The 21,359-nt window shown below is 39.5% G+C and overlaps 1 protein-coding gene across 1 annotated transcript in view; it reads right to left on the bottom strand.

The window, feature by feature from the left end:
* Positions 1-2,526: 2,526 nt before the first annotated feature.
* Efhc2 (EF-hand domain containing 2) overlaps positions 2,527-21,359 on the bottom strand; it is a 140,033-nt gene continuing 121,200 nt past the window's right edge. Inside the window, exons 14-15 of the mRNA XM_035449769.1 lie at positions 15,843-15,948; positions 2,527-2,843 (exon numbers count right to left, since the gene is read on the bottom strand). Of these exons, the coding sequence (XP_035305660.1) occupies positions 2,742-2,843; positions 15,843-15,948 (208 nt within the window). The 3' untranslated portion in view covers positions 2,527-2,741. The remainder of the gene's footprint in view (positions 2,844-15,842; positions 15,949-21,359) is intronic.

The following is a 21,359-nucleotide window of genomic DNA, read 5'->3' on the forward strand; positions in this document are numbered from 1 at the left end:
TATTTCTTCCTCAAGCCAGGAATGGTGCAATTGGGTGTTATTCATTTTCTAGCTTTAATGCATGGTGGTCTGATAAGATACAGGGGGTTATTTCAATTCTTTTGTAACCGTGGAGGTTTGCTTTGTCGCCAACTATGTGGTCAATTTTAGAGAAGGTTCCATGTGGCGCTGAGAAGAAGGTATATTCTTTTGTGTTTGGATGGAATGTTCTATAGATATCTGTTAAACCCAGTTGTGTCATAACTTCTGTCAGATCCTTTGTTTCTTTGTTAAGTTTCTGTCTAGTGGTTCTGTCCAGTGGTGTAAGGGGGGTGTTGAAGTCTCCTACTATAAGTGTGTGTGGTTTTATGTGTAATTTGAGCTTTAGTAATGTTTCTTTTACAAATGTGGGTGCTTTCGTATTAGGGGCATAGATGTTCAGGATTGAGACTTCATCTTGATGGACTTTTCCTGTGATGAGTATGAAATGCCCTTCTTCATCTCTTTTGATTGCTTTCAGTTTAAAGTCTAATTTGTTAGATATTAGGATTGCTACACCAGCTTGTTTCTTGAGCCCATTTGATTGGAAAATTTTTTCCCATCCTTTTACTCTGAGGTATCGCCTGTCTTTGAAATTGAGGTGTGTTTCTTGTAAACAGCAGAAGGATGGATTCTGTCTTTGTATCCATTCTGTTAGCCTATATCTTTTTATGGGTAACTTAAGACCATTGACCAAGGGATATTAATGTCCATTGTTCATTGGTTCTTCTTTGTTTGGGATTTATTGTTGGTGGTATCATTGCGTGTGGGTTTTGCCCTCCTGTTTCTTTTTGTGTTTGGTAAAATTAGATTATCTATTGCCAGTGTTTTTGTGAGTGTAGTTATGTTCGTTGGGTAGGGGTTTTCCTTCCAGAGCCTTCTGTAGTGCTGGATTTGTGGATATGTATTGTATAAATCTGTTTTTGTCATGGAATATCTTGTTTTCTCCACCTATAGTGATTGAAAGTTTTGCTGGGTACAGTAGTCTGGGTTGACATCCATGCTCCCTTAGTGCTTGTAGGGTATCTATCCAAGACCTTCTGGCTTTCGAAAGCAGTGCTAAGAGGGAAGTTCACGGCACTAAGTGCCCATATGAAGAAACTGGAGGAAAGTCACATTAGAGAATTGACAGAACAACTGAAAGCTTTAGAACAAAAAGAAGCAAAATCTTGAAATTTGCAGGCAAATGGATGGAACTAGAGGAAACCATCCTGAGTGAGGTAACCCAGTCACAAAAAGACAAACATGGTATGTACTCACTGATATATGAATTTTAGACATAGAGCAAAGGATTACCAGCCTATAATGCTCTTCACCAAAGAAACTAGGAAACATGAAGGACTCTAAGGGATAAATGGTCCCCAGGAATGGAAGTGGCATGAACTCCTGAACTAACTGGGGGCATGAGGGTAGGGGGGAAGGAGCTGCTACAATAAGAGCAAGAGAAGAGGAGTAGAGGAGAGGAAATGGAAGGGCAGAAATACTGAGTTGGGGGAAGAATAGAGGAAAGAGAGCAGGATGAGAGATACCATATCAGAGGGAGCCACTATAGGTCTGAGAAGAGATCTGGAACCAGGGAGATCTCCAGAGACCTACAAGGATGACACGATCTGACAATCCAGGCATTGGTGGAGAGGATAACCTAAAAGCCCTTTCCCTAAAATGAGACTTATGACTTCTCTTTATGCCATCCTAGAGCCCCCACCCAGTGGCTGATGGAAGCAGAGACAGACATCCACAAATATACACTGAGCCAAAATCGGGAATTTAGTTGAAGAGAGGGAGGAATGAAGAACGAAGGGGTCCATACCAGGTTGGAGAAACCCACAGGAACAGTTGACCTGAACAAGGGAGAGCACATGGGCCCAGATGCTGTCGGGGAGGCCAGTACAAAACCGATCCAGACCCCTGAACATGGATGTCAATAAGGAGGCCTCTGCACTCCAGGGAGCCTCTGGTGGTGGATTAGTATTTTTCCCTGGTGCAAGAAGGGACTTTGAGAGCCCATCCCACGTGAAGGGTTACACTCTGGCCCTGGACACATGGGGAAGGGCCCAGGACCAGCACAGGAAGATTTGGTGGACTTTGCAGAGCCCCTTTGAGGGCCCTACCCTGCCTGGGGAGTGGTGGGTGGATGGGGTGGGGGTGGGCTGGGGGTGGGGGAGGAGGGTTGGGGGTGAGGTGAGGGAGAGGGAGAAGGGTCTTGAAACAAGCTTGTTCCCTAACTAGAACTAATAAATAAATTTAAAAAAAAAGAATTAACTTTTGATGAGGTATGTTGCTACAAAAGTTCATTATGTAAGTAATAAACATGTGTCAAAAGGATTTCAAAAATGCTTAACAGAATCACAGCTTATTTCTCTGATATAATTTGATTTTATATTGTAGTGCATAGCTGTCAAAAGTCATTTTCTTTTCGCATTGCAATGAATCAAATTATATTAGATGGAAATTATTGTAAGATTCTTTGGTATTCATAAATAATACATACAATAAAAATGGTCGACATTGTTTTAAATGGTATTTTTAATAGTACTGGTACATCAGCAATATAACAGGCTGCTCTGATGAGGTACATTGACAAAGAAGATTAAATGTGGTTTATGGATTTCCATTTAATAAAGCCTTGTTCCCTTTTTGTTTTTAATGAAATTATATCTATTAAAATAAACATGGCAAAACGAGAGAAGTAAATCAAAGAGAGTTGATCAAAACTTTCATGGTCAGTCCTCCTCTAAGCCATACACATCCTTCAAAAAGTCTAAGTACCTAATGTATTTCACAGGGATAGGCGATGGCATTCCCACCCAAATGTCTTCACATTTCTAGAAAGAAAACAAAGATGAACACAATTAGAGGCACATTTCAAAGTTCAGTTTTGAAATTTCAGTACTACATTGTTTTGTTTCTCTGGCTTTTTAATCTTTCAATAAACTTTTGGTGAAGTTGTTTAGGGGCTGGGGAGATGGATGATGCAGTGGGCAAGAGCATTTACTGCTCTTGCAGAGGACCCATGTTTGGTTCCCAGCACACATACATGGTAGCTCACAAATGTCCATAACTCTAGTTCCAGGGGACCCAACACTGTCTGACCTTCATGAGCCACTGCATACATATGGTGCACATACTTACCCTAAGATACACACACACACACACACACACGCACGCACGCACACGCACACAATCCATTTAAAATAAAAGAGTGGAAATACCAGAAAGTCTTTGAGGAAGAACAATTTTTTTAATTTTTGTTTGTTTACTTCCTATATTAGAATTATATGTTCCCAAATTTTTACCATGTGATTGCAGTCCCTTCCATGAAGAAAGAGAGGAAGAAAGGATGGATGAATGAAGGAGGAAGGGCAAGGGAAGAAAGAGAAGAAGAGGGGGAAGAGAAAGAGGGAATAAGAAAAGGAGTATTTTCTTGTCCCTCTGAGAGGAACATGACCACATGATTGGCTATAGCTTATTCATGGAAAATAGATGTGCTAGTTCCAGAATGACAAAGATGGAGAAGACCATGCCTAACTTACAGCCATGAGCCAGGCGTAACTGGTTGACCTACAGACCCACAGACAAGAAAAATCAACTCGTCTTGTGAAACACTGAAATTCTGGGAGCTAGGCAACACTAATGCAGTGGCAGGTCCCTCATGCAGTATTAAGAATCCAAGCTTTTATACACAAGATGGTATTTCTACCAGCTGCATGATTACTGTTAGTTTTCAATGCCTGGTTTCACCTTTGAGCCTTGAGCATGCTAGATATGCACTAACTTATACCCATAGCTATTGGAAAGGTTCTAATCCTCCATTAGCATTTCGTTAATATCTGGGTCACAAAGTGTCACAGAAACATGGGATATGGCTGATGGTTTTATGTGATGGTATTCTGGAGGTACAGTGACCCAGTGCAGCTACAGCAGAGGATTATGGCAGAAGTTCAGCAGAGGGGTAAAGCACCAAAAGGTGTTCTATCCACAGTCAAAAGTTTAAGTGAAGGCCCAGAGAACTCAACACCTCTTTGCAAGAACGGGTGAGGTGAGCAGTCCAGTTTGGTCCAGGGCACATAGTGCAAGGTGGCAACAGGTGGTTGGAAAGAGAAGCTGGGGTCACAGTTTAAGCCTTCTGGTGTAGTTCATACATGAGGTTATAATGAGAGGAAGCTGCTGGCCAATCACAGCCAGAATAACATCAGTAATGTGACTGGAAATTGATTAGATAACTTGCTTGATGTTGGGTAAATGAAGCGCTCAACATACAAATCAGTTCTGTGGCAACTACACTAATTCTGGTGAGCAATGACAGTGTCAGAACCAGGAGGGCTGAAGCTGGGCTGCAAATCAGGAGAATCTCAGAAAGATTCTGAACAGCATACCTTAAAGTTCAAGACTTGAAATTTGTAATGGTGGGAAAGGGAAGTGGGCAATGTTAGGGCTGAACTATAAGCCCCGAGAAAGATATGCTGATGTCTTAACCCTCTACACCTCAAAAGGTAACTACAGATATAAATAGATAAGCTGAAGACAAGGAAGTCCTATTGATAGAGGGTGAGCCCCAAATCCAGTATGGTGTCCTTATACAAGGATGGTCATAGGAAAACTGACCTGTTGGAGAGGTTGGCATGGTATGACAAAGGCAAAAAAGGATGGTGTTATACAACTGTAAACCAAGAAACACCAAAAATGGATGGCAAACTGCCAGGAGTGAGGAGGACCTGTGGCAGGAGTCTGGAAGACTTCAGAGGGTCTGAAATCTTTCTGGCACATTGGTTTTCTACTTTTAGCCTCCACAATCTGGGGATTATACATTCTATTGTGTGGAAACAGTTTGTGGGTACTTTGTTAAGTCAGTCCTAACAAACCAATGCAGGCAGAGGGGCTTTAAGGATTCTGTTTAATATCTGATAGTCTCAAATTACCACAAACCACAAGGCTTTAAGCAATGGGAATGGATTTGCGCACAGTTTAGGGACCCAAGAGTCCATAATCGAACTGTCTCATGTAATCATCAAATTGTTTCTGCTTCAAAAGATGCAAGGAAACTGAGGCATAGGATTAATCAGGGGAGGAGTCTTATCAGCAGGGGAGGAGTCTAAATTGTCTCCCCAGCAATGAAGCTCTACAGGTATGCTTATGTATCATGCTACCTTCCAAAACCATGCAGTAGAGTGAGCATATTGACAAGCAGCTAGTGCTCATCCTACATGGTGACATTGGTCCTACCATTTTCACTAAGTTAAGTAAAAACCAATGTAGTTCTTAAATAAACAAAACAAAAGCCCCCAGCTTCTTTTTAATTAAGTATGGCGGTGGGACTAGGTGTGTGTGAGTGCAAGTGCCTGGAGTTGTAGTTACAGGTAGGTGTCCATTGTCTGTCATGGGTGCTGGGGGTCCTCGGTAAGAGCAGTACATGCATTTGCCTTCTGAGGTATCTCTCCAGCCCCTAGTAATGTCACTCTTGAAGTGACATTTCTGCGTCAAAAAAAAAAAAAAAGAAATGCTACCTGTTTGGTAGAGCACAAACCACCAGCTGGCAGTATGAATACATACATACATACATACATACATACATACATACATACACACACACATACATTCGAAATCACTATGCCCTCCTGGAATTTTTTGAAATAAAAATTTAATACAAAAAATAAAACACATTATTTCACTCATGTAACTATGACAGGCTTACCATAGGAACACTCATGAAACAGATCAGTATTAATGATCCTCCCTCATTTAAAAAATTATTTATTTTTATTTATATGCATTGGTGTTTTACCTCCAAGTATAACTGTGTGAGGGTATTGGATCCCCTGGAATTGGAGTTACAGACAGTTGTAAGCTGCCATGGGGGTACTGGGAATTGAACCCGGGGTTCTCTGGAAGAATAGTCAGTGCTCTTAACCTCTGAGCCATCTTTCCAGCCCTCTCCCTCATATTTATTAGGCATAAAAGTGGCTGTTGTTTATGTTGTTTTTAGCATGGAATTATGATATAAATGCTACCAATAAAAGAGAAAATGATAAGAATTTATACTGGAATAATAACTCAAAAATTTAGATACAAGAACCAAATTTATTAGCAACAGGCTGTCAGGCAAAATGAAACAAGTAAATAGCCAGATTTCAAATGAAGGGTAATTTGAGGCAAAAAAAAGATAACAGCAATCCATTTCTTTAAATCTTGACCACTTTGAACCCTAAGACTCCTGCAGAGCTTTTCGGACTTTTCCGTCATGCTGTGCTCTTTGTTTCGATTCAACACAACTTCCCACCATCACTTCTTTTTCTCCTTTGTTACCAATCCCTAGGTTCCTAGTTAGAGTAACTTCTGATAAATGCCACAGAGACACATGCAGTGCCCAATGGAGTAGGATCCATCCATGGCCACCCACCAATTTTAGGGAGATTTTCTCAGGTATTATATGAAAATGGACGAAGGAATCAAATTTGGGATGGGAAGAGGGTTGGATACAGAGACGTTTTCAAACACACAGGTAATGGGACTGGGGGTGTCAATGCAGCAGAAGGACAGGTATCTCCTTTATAATTTTGTCTATACTTGGGTACATGAATGCCCGGGGTTTTTTGTTTGTTTGTTTGTTTGTTTGTTTGTTTGTTTGTGCTTTTGAAAAAGGTATGTGAGAAATCCCCACACTAGCACTGCCCTGCTGTTCTATTTTTCTTTCTAATAAATTTGCAGGCATTCCAAACATTATGGAAGTTTTATGGAAATCTAAGTATTGATTTAAAATATTGACTTTTTAGTCCTCCTAAATTAGTCAATACAAACTACAGATCACATAGTGTTCACAGAAGTAAATTTTATGTTGTCTATTTCTTGCAGAGGATGGAACCCTGGCCTTGCACATGTTAGGCAAGTAAGTGCTCTACTGTGGAGCCCTTTGACCAGCCCATGCAAGTGAACTGAACAGGAGAATAACTGTATACAAATGGTAATCCTACAAAAAAAAAAAAGAGGGCTCATCCACAGACAATGATGCCTCCCATTCCAGATGAGGACATGTCTTCTTGTGTCTCTGCAAGACAGGATCCTGACAGCACATGTTTGGAATCTTAAGTATGTGTCACAGGCTCTGCCAGTGCCCCTTCCTAGCCTCTTACCCTTTCCAATCTGGCTCACACCAGCCTGACTTCCAACTGCCTGCATCTCTATCCCTTTGACCCAGCTTCTTGTTGGCCTTTGAGGCTTACTTTGGCTGCCCCTGTGGCAAGCAGCAAGTGCCAGGGGATTATTTCCTTTCCTCTGTGTTCAAGAACAGCCCTCAAATAATGACTGTCTAAAGGAGACTGACAGAGTAATACCATAGCTTCCTTGCACTTTGGGTAGGTTAATTCTGAGGTATATGTTCCTGGGAGATCCTAGCTTTCTCCAGCAGCACTAAGCAATAGACATCTCCATATGTAACTGGTCAATAATAGTAACTCCCTCTCTTCTTTTGTCACTCTTTCTAATCCTTTCTGGGATCTCATTTCCTCCCCCCAACTACTTAACAACCAAATCTTTGTCTTCGCCTCTGCTTCTAAATGCAAAAGGCAGTTTTACATTTATCAGAGTTAAGAGCATGTATATATGACTGTCTCCAACACATCTTGGAACAAAGCAACTTCCAGGAAAATAGTGGATAAATCCAGTCCCCAAGGTGATTTACAGATAAAACGAGAGACAACCCTCAAATCTTATAGTACAACTTAATGTAATCTGGAATATTCAATAGCATGTGCCACATAGGATTTTCTGCTAGAAGGAAGAGCTATGAAACACAGAGTGAAACTCAGTGACAGAAAAATCACAAATCTAAAATGGCTGGGAATCACTCTCTCTAAGAGAGCCCTATAACATATTCCAAGCTGGTTGTCACTAGAGCCACTTAGGATGTCAAAGAAGTTAGCAGTAATGTACTTATTCATCAATGGTGAAAACTGTAGCTGCTGATCTCATCTCTCTCTCTCTCTCTCTCTCTCTCTCTCTCTCTCTCTCTATCTCTCTCTCTCTCTGTGTCTCTTTCTCTCTCTCTCCCCCACCCTCTGTGAGTGTGAGTGCATGTGTGTGTCTTTCTCACTCTCTCTTTGTCTCTCTCTGTGAGTGTGTGTGCGTGTGTGTGTGTGTGTGTGTGTGTGTGTGTGTGTGTGTGTGTGTGTGTATCACATATCATAGCACCCTGAAATGAGAAGTAAAGATGGCAATAGACGAAAACCCATTAAACAGCAGCTGCCCAGTAGGAATAGCAAAGCTGTATGTGAGCTAATGTGCCCTGGTTGTATTTACTTTGACATTTTTAAAAGAAAATTTAATTGGATTATGTCTTCTTCTAGCTTAAAAGTTTCTACTGTAGTACTGGCCACCAGATGCACAAGGGAAAGAGACTGGGAGCCAATTAAATTCCATGCTTCACTGCAATGGGGTTATTTTTATTCTTCCCAAATGCAAGGCTGATAGAGTCATGTTAGTGTTTTACCATGTTGCTCCCTTGTAGTCTTTTGGAAAAGGATCCTTTTATTTTCCTTTTCAGGAAAGAGTATTTCTATGGGACATATCTGGAAATATGTAGAAAGTGCAATATCATACATAGAATAGAGTTTTCTTTCTCTCTTTTTTCTCCCTTCCTCCCTTTCTTTCCTTTTTTGATTATCTGCCTTCTAATAAGTGCTACACAGTCTTAGAAATAATCATATTGGGTATAAAACCATAAAAGCAATTAAATTTTAGCAAAACAAATGGAAGTTCATTTTAAAAAGAAGATTTTTCTAAATACTCCTTGAGCTAATCACCACCATCCTGACAAGAGAAAAAGTTCAGATATGAAGTTAGAGTCACTAATGCTCCTCTCCATTTGTGTCTCCTTGGAGCCAGTGTTTTACAAGCACTTCCCTTTAGCTGAGCTGTCATCTGTATCTGAGCTGAACACCGGATGCCTTCTAAGCAGGCACTCTTTCCTTGAAAATGCATTACAGGCAAAAATGAAGGTTTTTAAAGAGACATGGACTCCTTGTGAACTTCAGTGATGGGTTTGCATATAACTCAAGTAGATGTCACTCAATGCTTTATATCATAACAGATCTGCCCAAATATCATTTCCTACTAGGCTATTGTTTGGTGTTAGACAATTGGGATGTGTTTACTTCTTATTTTTAACATCATGGAAGAAGATATTAACTCTATATTTCAACTGTTGAATTTTACAAATATTAGATGTGACTTTGAAAAAGTTGTCAAAAAGAGAGAGAAAAACACTGATTTGCCAGGCATGGTGGTGCACACCTTTAATCCCAGCACTCAGGAGGCAGAAGATGGCTATGAGTTCTGAGATCAGTCTAATCTGAATAGTGAAACCCTGTTTAAAACAAAAAACACAAAACAAAACAAAACAAAACAAACAAAAACAGTTGGCACTACCCCATGACAATATATTCCTTACTTTTAGGAATCTTTATGTCTTCTGTATCTACAAAATGGTAATGATACTTATCTGGTAAGGTTTGGGTGACAATAAAATGTCACAGAAGATTCCAAAAGGAGATCCTTAAGAAGTGTTGTATCCAAAGACATATTCCAAAGTATACTCAACCTCTTACTTCCTAATGTCAAGACCATATATCATCTTGCTTGGGGGGGAGGGTTGAGTCAACTACTAATGTGTCCACAGTTACAATGCTCATAAAATGAACCCGTGCCCAACTTTTCTCAGAAATGTCAAAAGATAAGACACCAATCATACAATGCAGGTAACAAAATTATGTAAGAACTGAGTGTTATTGTATAAAATGTGACTTATGAGATTAATCAGACTGGCTCTAAATTGTAAGACCTAGACTGCTAGTTTCTAACTACTATCTGAGAGCAAGCAAAACAGAATAGAAATTGGGGTCTCTGAGATATGATAGCACTTTGGGCAACATTCTGAGGCCAAGCCAGTCACTACTGACTGGCTAGGCAAAATAATAATAAAGGGCAAGTGGCTGTGTGCTACAACCTGCAGTCACGATAGTTGGTGATACTCCACTTGCATTTATCAAGCAGGAACAACTTCTCACTATAGGACAGTAGGGCTAATCATAGCTCACCTAGCTATAATAAGGTTTGCTTATCTGTTGCTGGATCCTACTTGTATTAACTGAAGCCACTTGAATATCACATGAAGAGAGGGCAAATCTGATTCTGAAGGACTGGTCTTGACATCCAATATGACTGAGCAACAGAAGCCATTAGTCTAGACTAAAGCTTTAGATCTGGATGAGAGGATTACTCTCCTAAGTAAAGCTCTTTATTCTGGTAACACTGGACTGGGTCGTTCTCCATTGCTCTGAAGGCCTTTCGTTAACCCCACTCTCTGCCCTGGAAAGCAGAGCCATGAGCATCACATCACTGACTCCTATGCTCTTTGGCTTCAAGTTGGGGTCTACCAATGAAAGGTGGTGTCAGATGGTGGGGAAGATGAGAGATTAGAGTGTTGATTTCCTCCCCTTCTCCTTTCTCTCTCTGCTGGACCATGGTTTGGTGTTGCCTACAATGGGACAGTGCTTATACCTTTCTGTCTAAAGCTCCAGTTCTAGCTGTCCCTCAATAACACTGGTTCCTGCATGCTTCTCTAGGCCCAGGCATGGTTAAGTCTTTACTCTCTTTCTAGTGTCCAAGCATTTCACTCTCCTGTTTGGGTCCCTTATCCCTATTTACACTTCTGTCAATAGTCCCTATGTTACATCATCCTCACAGAGCTTGGCATCTGGCCAAAATGGATCCTTCTGGTTGCTGACTGTTGCTAACATCTAGATGCCTTGTTGGAATTTCTAGATGTTCCATCTGGCAAATCCTATATCTTGGGTACCAGATCATCCACTATTCAGGCTCTAGTTAGCTACAGCTACTAGTCCTGTGCTTGCCCTTTGTCTCCTCTCTGTCTACCTCATGCACTGAAGTTAATCAGGAAAGAATTAAGAAGTGTCCCAAATTTCTATCCAAACCATCACTGTGATGGCTAGTATTAACTAGATGGAATGTAGAGTCACCTAGGCAATGGGTCCCTGGGCATTCTTACAGTGGAAAAGCTGATTAAGTGAACCAAGGGGAGAAGATGCACCTACTCTAAGTGATGCCATCCCTCGGCTGAGATCTTAGATCTGTGTAAGTGGAAAGAGAAGGAACTGGGCAGCAGTATTCGGTCATCACTCTGCTTTTGATTGTGGATGTGATCTGACCAGCTGTTTCAAGTACCTACTGGACATCCATCCTCTATAACCCAGAATGCACCCTTGGAACTGAAATTACTTGTATCAGAGTATCTTGTCACGGTAAAAGAAGAAGAACCCAAGACATCATATCAATCAACAATGATACAATTAACAATACAGATATTAAGGCCTACTCAGCTTCCATCAGACAAGAACAGCTTTTTAAAAATGTATGTAATGTTCTTGCAGGGAAGAAATAATGCTGCAGAAAACATTGAACTCTTGATAGAAACTTCTAGATTCTGAATGGTGCCAAATACTGATAACCTCTCAAGAGCTATCTACATCAATGTCTAGAAGCTAGCAAAAGCCAGGTAACTGCCTAGCTCATATACTAGAGGAATTGAGCAGTTTCCTGACCCCAGGAATCTACCCAGACCCTACTTCCATACCTTATCACTTCAAACTCAGGGCTGGGACACAATCCCCATTTTATAAACAATAGGAGCACCTAATATTTAAACCCTCACTACTGTTGCAAGCACCCAATGTGTGTTAACATAACCCTCACAATTACATTAATGGAAGGAATACTTTTAACTCCTTTTTTTTTGAAATGGAAAAAAGGTTGATAAACTTGTACACAGCCACTCAGTGCATGGTGGAACACAGAATTTGAACTCAAGACTATGGCATCATACTTTCTATACTATCTAAAGTCCTTTAGAGCCAGGGCTCAGAAACAGTGCCAGGTGACAGCATTGGTAAGTGGTGATATTGTGGGGGCATAACTAAGGAACCTATACATTTTTGGCCTTCTCATACAAGGTAGTGATCCTTCTGTGGGTGATGAAATCAACTTAAGGACTCAGGAACTACACTCAAACAGGAGAAAAAAGAGATGGGGGTTGGAGAAGAAGAAAGAAAAGGAAAAGAAGGAATGGAGAAAATAAGAAAGGAAAAGATGTTGTCCCATACGTAGTGGGTATTTTTCCATGATTCTTTTGTTCATTATAATGTGCATGCTGAATTGTAGGAAAAAATGTCTTTCTAACTGTGGGTTGTAGCAAAAAGGTGATTAAATTTTATTCCAGCTCAGTAATCATCAGGAAAATAAAAATTAAAAGTAACAAGATATCACATTTCCAGAGGCAAAAAAATGTAGAAACAGTCTGAATGCCTATCAACAGGGAAATGATGGAACAAATTGTTACATATACACACTATACCTATTAAAGAATGGCTTAGGTCAACACATACTTAACTGGAGTAATTCTCCATGATTAAGTAGGAAAAGCACTGTAGATAAACAAATCCACGTGATATGACCACATTTTTTTGTTTTGTTTTTGGTTTTACAAGACAGGGTTTCTCTGTGGCTTTGAAGGCTGTCCTTCAAACTTTAGAACTAGCTGTTGTAAACCAGGCTGGTCTCAAACTCACAAAGATCCACCTGCCTCTGCCCCCCAAGTGCTGGGATTAAAGGCATGTGCCACCAACGCCCGGCACTTTTAAGATCTTTTTAAAAAGAGTTATTTTATTTGTATGTGTATGAGTGGTTTGCCTGCATGGATGCATGTATGTGTACCACATGTGGGACTGGTATCCAGAATGGTCAGCGGAGAACTGGAGTTACAGATGGTTGTGAACTACCGGGTGGGTGCTGAGAACCAAACCTGGGTCCACTGCAAAAGCCACAAGTACTCCTGAATGCTAAGCCATCTCTCCAGCTCCCCCGATACACTTTAATTCACCTATAGGTATATATATTATACCTAATCAAATGTAAATGCTATGAAAAACAGTTGCATTATATTTAGAAAAAATGACAAGGGAAAATTATCTCCAAATGTTCAGTGTAGATAATTTTTTCTTGATTATTTTTCCAGGTGTGATTGGTTGCATTTAGAGATGTAGAATCTGTAGGTATGGGAGACTGATGATATTTACAATGTTGTAGGATGGATTTAGGACACCTGCCCCCCCCAAAAAAAAAAACAAAAAAAAAACAAAACAGGAAACCTTCCAGTTTCCAGAGAATGCTAATAGCAAAGGGCCAGTGCAAAGTGCAACCCCCTGGGTCTGACGAAGAATGTGAGGGCAGTTACTGCAACCAGGAATGAGCAGTTATATTGATTGACCTCTGAACAGAAGCTATGCATCTAAAGGATGGGATTGGCATGGAAGAGATTATTTCTCCCACCTCTCACCCTTCACTTCCTTGCTAGTGCATCCCTAGAAATAGGGATAGCTACAGCCTAGAAAGGTCAGGCTCAGGGATGACCAAGTAGGCTCAGAACAATGGAAGCTGTCTTAACAATACAAATGCATAACAGCCAACACAGAATAAGAAAGCATTACATGGAAAGGTAGAATACTGACGACATGCCTCACCGTTCCAGGTTGCCAGGGTAAATGACAGTACTGATTTCCTTCAATTTTGGTTAACTTGTTACAGTAGCTCCAACAATACATATCTTTAAAAGACACATTTTCTTTTTATGGGGTGGGGCCATGAGAAAAAGGCACTAGTTGTGTGATTTCTAAAGACACAACTCTGACACTGAGCTACACCCTCAGCCAATGTGTTTCCAATTTATTCTTTGAAGTAGAACAGATCTGAATTACAATTATGGCTCTACCATGCTTGCTGTTTCCGAACTTCCTCATCTCTGAAATAGGAATGAAAGTATCTACCTCCTCAAGTTTCTAGACAAGCTAAGAGTTTCTGAAATCTCAGACTAGTAGTAGGTATATAGTAATGGAACAAGAGCTTCCTAGCAAACCTGCTGACAATGGGACATCAAAGAACTTCACAGCTGCTTTGCCTGTCTCCAGCTCCAGCTCCATGAAAAGGGCACACCTGGTAATGTCAGTTTTCTGTCCTTGTCATTTGTCAATGGTACATCTTAAAATGACTTTTAAATGTGGATAGAGAAGTATCTTAGTGCTTACCTAGCATGATTGAGAACTTGAACTCAATCTCCAGCCCTGGGTTTGATCCCAGGTACTGCAAAAAATTAACAAATAATTGAAAGAAATGAAGTGAGCCAGTGAGTGTGGTGGTGTATGACTATAATCTCAGCACTTGGGAGGTGGAAGCAGGAAGATCAGGAGTTCAAGGCCATTCTCAGCTATATATTGAACTTGGGTTTCATGGCAGCCTGTTACTTTTTCGTTTTAGTTTAATGCTTGCATTGGAAATAGTAATTGCCATTACTTGGTTATTGTACACATATATCAAATTACCACATCATATTGCATAAATGTGTACAATTAAAATAATTTTAAAAACAGAAATAAAATAGGTATTTATTAGTGGCCTCTAGTCCTTCCAGAGCAGTATTCAAACCTCAACCAACCTTTCAGGCATCACCATCCTCTCTATGCTTTCCCATAGAGGCCTTCACTCCATTCACAGCAGTTCCTCTGGTGCCAAGCTGCCCCATGTCCCAGAGCACTTTTAGTAATGTCTTTGCCATAGTACCATATCATGTTACTTTCCTACCTTAGTAACTCTCACTATTCATCTTTGAAATGTCCTTCCTAAGACTATGTTCTAGTCCTCATCCTAATGTAGAAGTAACTATTTTCATCTCACAGCATCCTATGCAGGTTGTATCAAGTCAAACCCCAAATCATGAGTGATTCCATATCAGGAATAGGACCCTTCAAGGGGATCATGCTAAGAACTGATTCTTAACCTTCAGGTCTTGAAGGTTATGTCAATGAGTGAAGGAGATTTGGAACTCAATTCACCTGATGTCATTCAGCTAAGTAAGTGGAGGAACCAGATTTCAACCTCACCTCTGTTGACTGCAATGCCTCATACTGTCCTGCAACCAAGTGTAAGTTCTAAGGTTTTCCCTGATGCTCCAGAGAAGCTGTGTGCTTGAGAGGCCTAATGCCAGAGGCACTAGGCAAGCTCAAGCCAGAATAAGCTGGTCAGCAGAGATACAATAAATACTTCTTTTCTGGGATTATCAACCACATGATATTGGCTTCATCAAGGGTCTTTCCCAAGAAAATTAATTTCTAGAGCATGTTAAAATACAAATTACCACCCACTGACCCACCCACTCCTTAAAGACAATGTAGGAGATCTTAGAGAATGCAGATAATTCCACAATGCTGAGGCCCCCATCTAGTCATATGAACTTTGTTTTCCTAACCAAGGATTTTTTTCTATTGAATTTTCCTTTTTCAAATTGGCTCCACTGTAAAATGTGAATATCCATACAAGGTAAACCTGTACACAAAGCCACAGATACAGAGGTTTCTTGACATAGATACCATCTGAGATTTGCCGTTATGGATTATGATGATATTACCAGAATCCCTTGATAAGGATTTTATAACTGTAACCTATTATCCAATTTTCTATATAATTGGATGCAACTGAGACTAAAAACTATCCAGCTGCAAAATAAAAGTTCTGTTCTTCTAGAGCAGTTGTTTGCTCAGCATGGAAAGTGAATTAGTCTTCAACAGAAATACCCAGAATTTACCCTTTCCAAAAGCAATTTGATGTTGCTACATTCTATTGGAAAAAAAATTAAAGATACAAGATGTCAAAAATATAAGAGATGTGTGGAATTCATAGCTGATTTCTAAAATAAGCATAAAATTTACCTCTTTAAGGTATGGTGGGGATTGCAGGTCAGGTGTTGGATTCATTCTCCAGTTCAGGACAGAGAAAAATAACTCGTAATTTATTTGATGTTCATTGTCTTCAAACCTGAAAGCATATAATTTCACTCAATCTGCAGAATTTAGAACCGCAATTCCAGCTTACATTTTACCTTAAACCATATTATCACATATGCTTCAGTGGCTAATGTTATCATTTCTTATTAGTCAATAATCTACTTCTGATCCTCTCAGAACAGACATTCTTTGAAAGCAGAAATCTCAACTATCTAATTTTCCAGTGGTAGTCGATGGTAGAAATTCAATAAACATTTGTTGTAGTTATCAAACAAATTTTGGTAGCTAAGACCACCACTACCCTTTGTTCAGAATATTCAAAAGTCTTTTCATTTTAGTGGTTGATACACGTCAATAAAATAAAGTGCTCTCTTAGTTCATAATTGCATACCATTTGAATGTTTAAGACAAGCCTGGATTGATTTTACTAGTATATTTTTAAGAAAAGTAGGGGGCTAAAGAGATGGCTCAGTGGTTAAGAGCACTGGCCGCTCTTCCAGAGATCCTGTTCAATTTCCAGCAACCACATGGTGGCTCACAGCCATCTACAGTGGGATCTGATGTCCTCTTCTGACAAAGTAGATAGAATACTCATTACAAAAATAAATAAATCTTTAAAGAAAAATAAAAGTAAAAGGCATCTTTGTCACTTATTATGTAGCCATTAAAAGGGGTTATTCAGATCCATTATTAGAAGTGACAGAAATATGTTCTTGACACAGAGTGTAAAGAAGATTATAAAATAGTATGCACAGTTTTTGAGATTTTTTTTATTATTTTGAATTATGTATGTGTGTGCCAGTCTATGTATGGGTATGTGCATGTGAGTGTCATGTCCATGAAGCCCAGAAGAGGTGTCAGATCCCCTAGAATTGAAGTTACACGCAGTTGTGACCTGTCTGACTTGGGTGCCAGGAAGCAAACTAAGTTGCAAGAATGCTACATACACACTTTTAGTCACTTAGTCATCTCTCTAACTCCATACGTACAGTTCTGATTCTTCTTTAGGTTTATATTTATATAAAACAATAGAAAAATGGTGATAATACACTTATATAATAAGAGAACCTTCTCTAGAAAGTCAAATGAGTTTTGGCCTTATTATGACTAGAATTGATTTAAATTTATAATCAGAAAAAAAAACCAAGCCAATTTTCACTTGGAACAAAGACTAACAAATGATTACCCTATATCACAAAAGTTAGGTCAAAACTAGTGAATCTTTAAAAAAAATTATTAACTTATTTTATACATTCCAATACCAGTTCCCCCTTCCTCCTTTCGTCCCCCTCCCCCCTCCTCTCATCTACTCCACGGAGGGGGTAAGGCCTCCTCTAGGAAGTCTACTAAGTCTATCCCATCATCTCCTTGAGGAAGGACCAAGGCACCTCTCCACCCCCACACCCCTGTGTCTAGGCTGGGCAAGGTATCTCTCCATATAGAATGGGATCCACTAAGTCAGTTTGTGCATTATTTTTAGATCTTGGACCTCATATAGCATCCCAGTTGTACCATTGTCACCTATATCAAGGGAGTCTTTTCCAGTCTTAAGCAGGTTCCCCATTTGTCAGACCTGAGTCAGTGATCTCATACTAGCTCAGGTCAGCTGTTTATGTGGGGTTCCCATCATGGTCTTGACTCCTTTGTTCATATTATCGATCCTCCCTCACTTCAACTGTACTCCAGGAGCTTGGTCCATTGGGTAGTTGTGAATTTCTGCATCTGCTTTCATCTGTTTCTGGAATAGGATTCTAGCTTCTCTGGGGTTGTGGATTGTAGGCTGGGTATCATTTGCTTTATGTCTGGTATCCACTTATGAGTGAGTAATACTATATTTGTCTTTTGGGGTTTTTGTTACTTCACTCAGGATGTTTTTTTCTAGTTCTGTCCATTTGCCCGCAAATTTTAGGATATCATAGTTGAGCAAATGTTCTTGTGGTGCACTGCAAGGAGTGATCACCTGAGCATTGCGCAAAAGTAATGAATCTTAAATTATGGATATTTCTTTAAATTCATCCTCAACTTTACATAACAAAATTTTGATTACTAAGATATGATAACTTCAACATAATTGTTGTAATGATCCAAACAGTAACTAACTACTTCTTGATGTAATACCTTAAGCCATTTTTCCTGAATTTGACAACATCCTGACAAATTTTCAGGCAAATTTTTACTTTTATATCTCCTTATACCAATATTTAGGGAAATGATAGAGGTATCAAAAAGATATCCTTCCAAGTACCCTGCTCCAGGATTCTATGTTAAAACAACATGTGCACAAATAGTCAAAAGATGTCTCTTTTCTCTCCAATAGCTAGTATTTACAAATTCATAAAAATTCACAGCACCCAAAATGTTACAAGCTGAAGTAATATAGATTTCATCCATCTAAACAGAGTAGAATAAACAGAGTTGTCAGAACACAGGAAATGGAATTCTGTAATTCCTTTGTGTACATTTTCTTTGGCCAAGAATTCTGGGATACAACTCTAGCATGTTGCCCCCTACCACTGTTTATCCTTTGAATTTTGGCTCACTCTTCATTCCAACTCTTTTAAAGGACATCCTCTGTTTATGAGCATATTTATAGTCGAAATGTGGGACCATTATGTCTTTTATTTGTATATGTTCCTGGGGAACAACTAAAACTTAACTAAAGATGTTTGGTGAGAAGCGTTCCATTAGCAGAGAGTCCTAACAAAAAGCATTTCTTAATATTCTGAGTGGGACCTAAGGTCAGAGAAGGAGACCATATAGAACCTTTGACTTTCATTCTGAGGGAATTTAGGAGCTACTGGACTATATTCTACAGAAAAGTTACTTATAGGACCTGCAGCATTCTGAATGATAAGGTCCTTTCCAAATTCATACACTGAAACTTAAGCACCAAGGTGATGATATTAAGAAGTGGGAAATGTACAGATAATAGATTTAAACCTTCCTGAAATCAGTCCACCAGAGCATGTCATAGTAGCACATGTCTGTCATTTCAGCACTCAGAAAGTAAGTAACAGTGATGGAGGTGGGAGTTTGAGGCCATTTAGAGCTACATAGTAACACCCTGTCTCAAACTACCAGAAACAGATAAGACAATAGGATAGAAGGGACGAGGCCACAGAGAAATTCCTTGTTCCTTCCCTGTGTGGGCACAGCATGAGGGAGCCATTCAAAAAGTGGGTGAGAGCTCTCAACCAGACATTCTGAATGTGTTGGCACTTTCCTTTTTTTTTTTTTTAAATCTCACTTTCCAGAATTGTAAAAAGCAGTTTTAATCTATGGCATATTCTTGCAGAGGCCTAACAAGACTAAAATAGTCCCTGACATATATTTAAAGCCTATTCTAACAATCTTACTGATATGAGTGAGACACTGGGGGCAACACAGAAATGGCAGGAGTAGTTAGTGATCTCTTTCAAGTAGTCTAGACAGGCGTGATGGTGGTTTGGACAAAGGTGGTAACAGTGAGGAATTATCAATTCTGAATGCACTTTGAATGTAGGCTTCCTGAAAGACCACACACAAATACACACACACACACAAACACACACACACACACGCAATTTGAAAATATATGCACAAATACAAACATACACCAATGGTGGAATGGTGGTGGGGAAGTAGGTTTGAAGATGATTTGAAGGCTTCTGATTGAGCAATTTGTTAGACAGGGCTGAAGCAGGGAGGAAAGACCTAGAGTTTAGTTTTAGATGTGCTACTTTTAGAGAAGATTAAAAAAAAAAAACCTTCTCTTATTTATGTGCATGTGTGTATGTGTCTGCCCGTGCAAGGGTGTAACATATGTGTGCCCATGGAGGCCGAAAGAGGACATGGAACTAGAGATCTAAGGGGTTGTAAGTGCCCCAGCATGAATACTGGTAAACAAACTCAGGTCCTCTGGAAGAGCAGCAAGTATTCCTAACTGCTGAGCCATGTCTCTGACTAAATATACTACCTTTTAGTGAGACATGAGAAACAGAGGCAATGCGTCTGAAGATTTAAGATATGGGAATCATTTGCTAGATAGATGATATTTTTAAAAGCCCAAGACTGGGAAACTGGATGAAATCACCAGTGAAATAATTGTTTCTACATGTTCTTACAGAAGAGAATGTAATTGTCAGGAAATTCCCACAACATGAATTCTAGAGGGCACTTATTCAATCCTAGAGTTGAGAATCTTAGTAGTTCACTAGTTTGGGAACAGGTCAACATCCTTATCAAAGAGATCGAGGTTCACATCCAACTTCACTCCTCACATACACAATCTACTGTGAGCAAAAAAAAACTACCTCAGCATATTACAAATCTACCTAACGTCTCCATCTCTTTCACTACTCTCTAATCTAAACTACTTTCACCATTCACTAGGATTAGAGCAACAGTTTCCCATCTTGAGTTATTCCTCCTATCTACTCTTATGTTGCACCCTCCATCAGTGAAGTCATTCTAAAATATAGAACCATTCTGTTACCTCCTTGTTTGAAATACTCCAATGGCTGTCCATTGGATTCAGAATACAACCTAAGATCCTTAGCCAGGTATGCAAAAACCAGACTAATTTGGCCCCTGCTGACATCTCTGATCACAAATGTCACCTGAAAACTCTCTCCCTTTCTGGTATTTCAGGTCTGCAAGCCTTCTGTTTCCCTGATCCTACCAAGATTGCTCCCAGAAATGCAAGGCATGTGTACCTTCTGCTCCCTTTGTCTGTGTGAATTCAGTTCAAATAACAGCTTCCTTAAGGTCTTCTCGAAGGAAGCTCATTTTAGCTGAAGTCCTTTTTCTAGATTTATATTTACCCTGGACTTGCATTGGCACTCAGAAAAATTTCTAGAAGACCCATTAGATTTTGCTGTAACTAACTTTGATATTTGCTCATGTTTCCTGGTCATCTCTTAACTGCACCCCTCTTTCCCAGCTCACCTCATATGTAAGACTCAATACATCTAATTATTTACCTATTTAGAAGGATATTTGTGAAGGACGTTTCTGAATCAAATGATAAGAAGGCTCAAAATGTTAAAAATAAAGGTCTACACATCTCAGTTATGTATGAAAAAACTGTAAAATGAAAAACTTCATCTTTCCCAACTCCCAGAGCCATGCTTAAAGAGACACAGCTAGGTAATGTGGTAAAATACTCCAAGGTTTCCTTTCTAGTTCTTTCTCAGAAGACCTTTGTGAGGAACAAAACAAATATCAGAAATGTCCTGGGGAAATGGCAGTCTCCAAATTAGCTGTATTTAGGAATATATATGCTATGTATGTGCATATTGAATAAAATAACAATTAATAGATAAAAAGGTCAGGAATTTGAAAGATAGCAAGGGTGGGGGATTAGGAGGAAAGGGAAGAGAGAAATGATATAATTGTGTTATAATCTCAAAAAATAAAATAATAATTTAAAAAGAAAAAAGACCTTTGTGTATGTGGGAATAC

The sequence above is a fragment of the Cricetulus griseus genome, chromosome X (genome assembly GCF_003668045.3).
Source record: "Cricetulus griseus strain 17A/GY chromosome X, alternate assembly CriGri-PICRH-1.0, whole genome shotgun sequence".
NCBI lineage: Eukaryota > Metazoa > Chordata > Mammalia > Rodentia > Cricetidae > Cricetulus > Cricetulus griseus.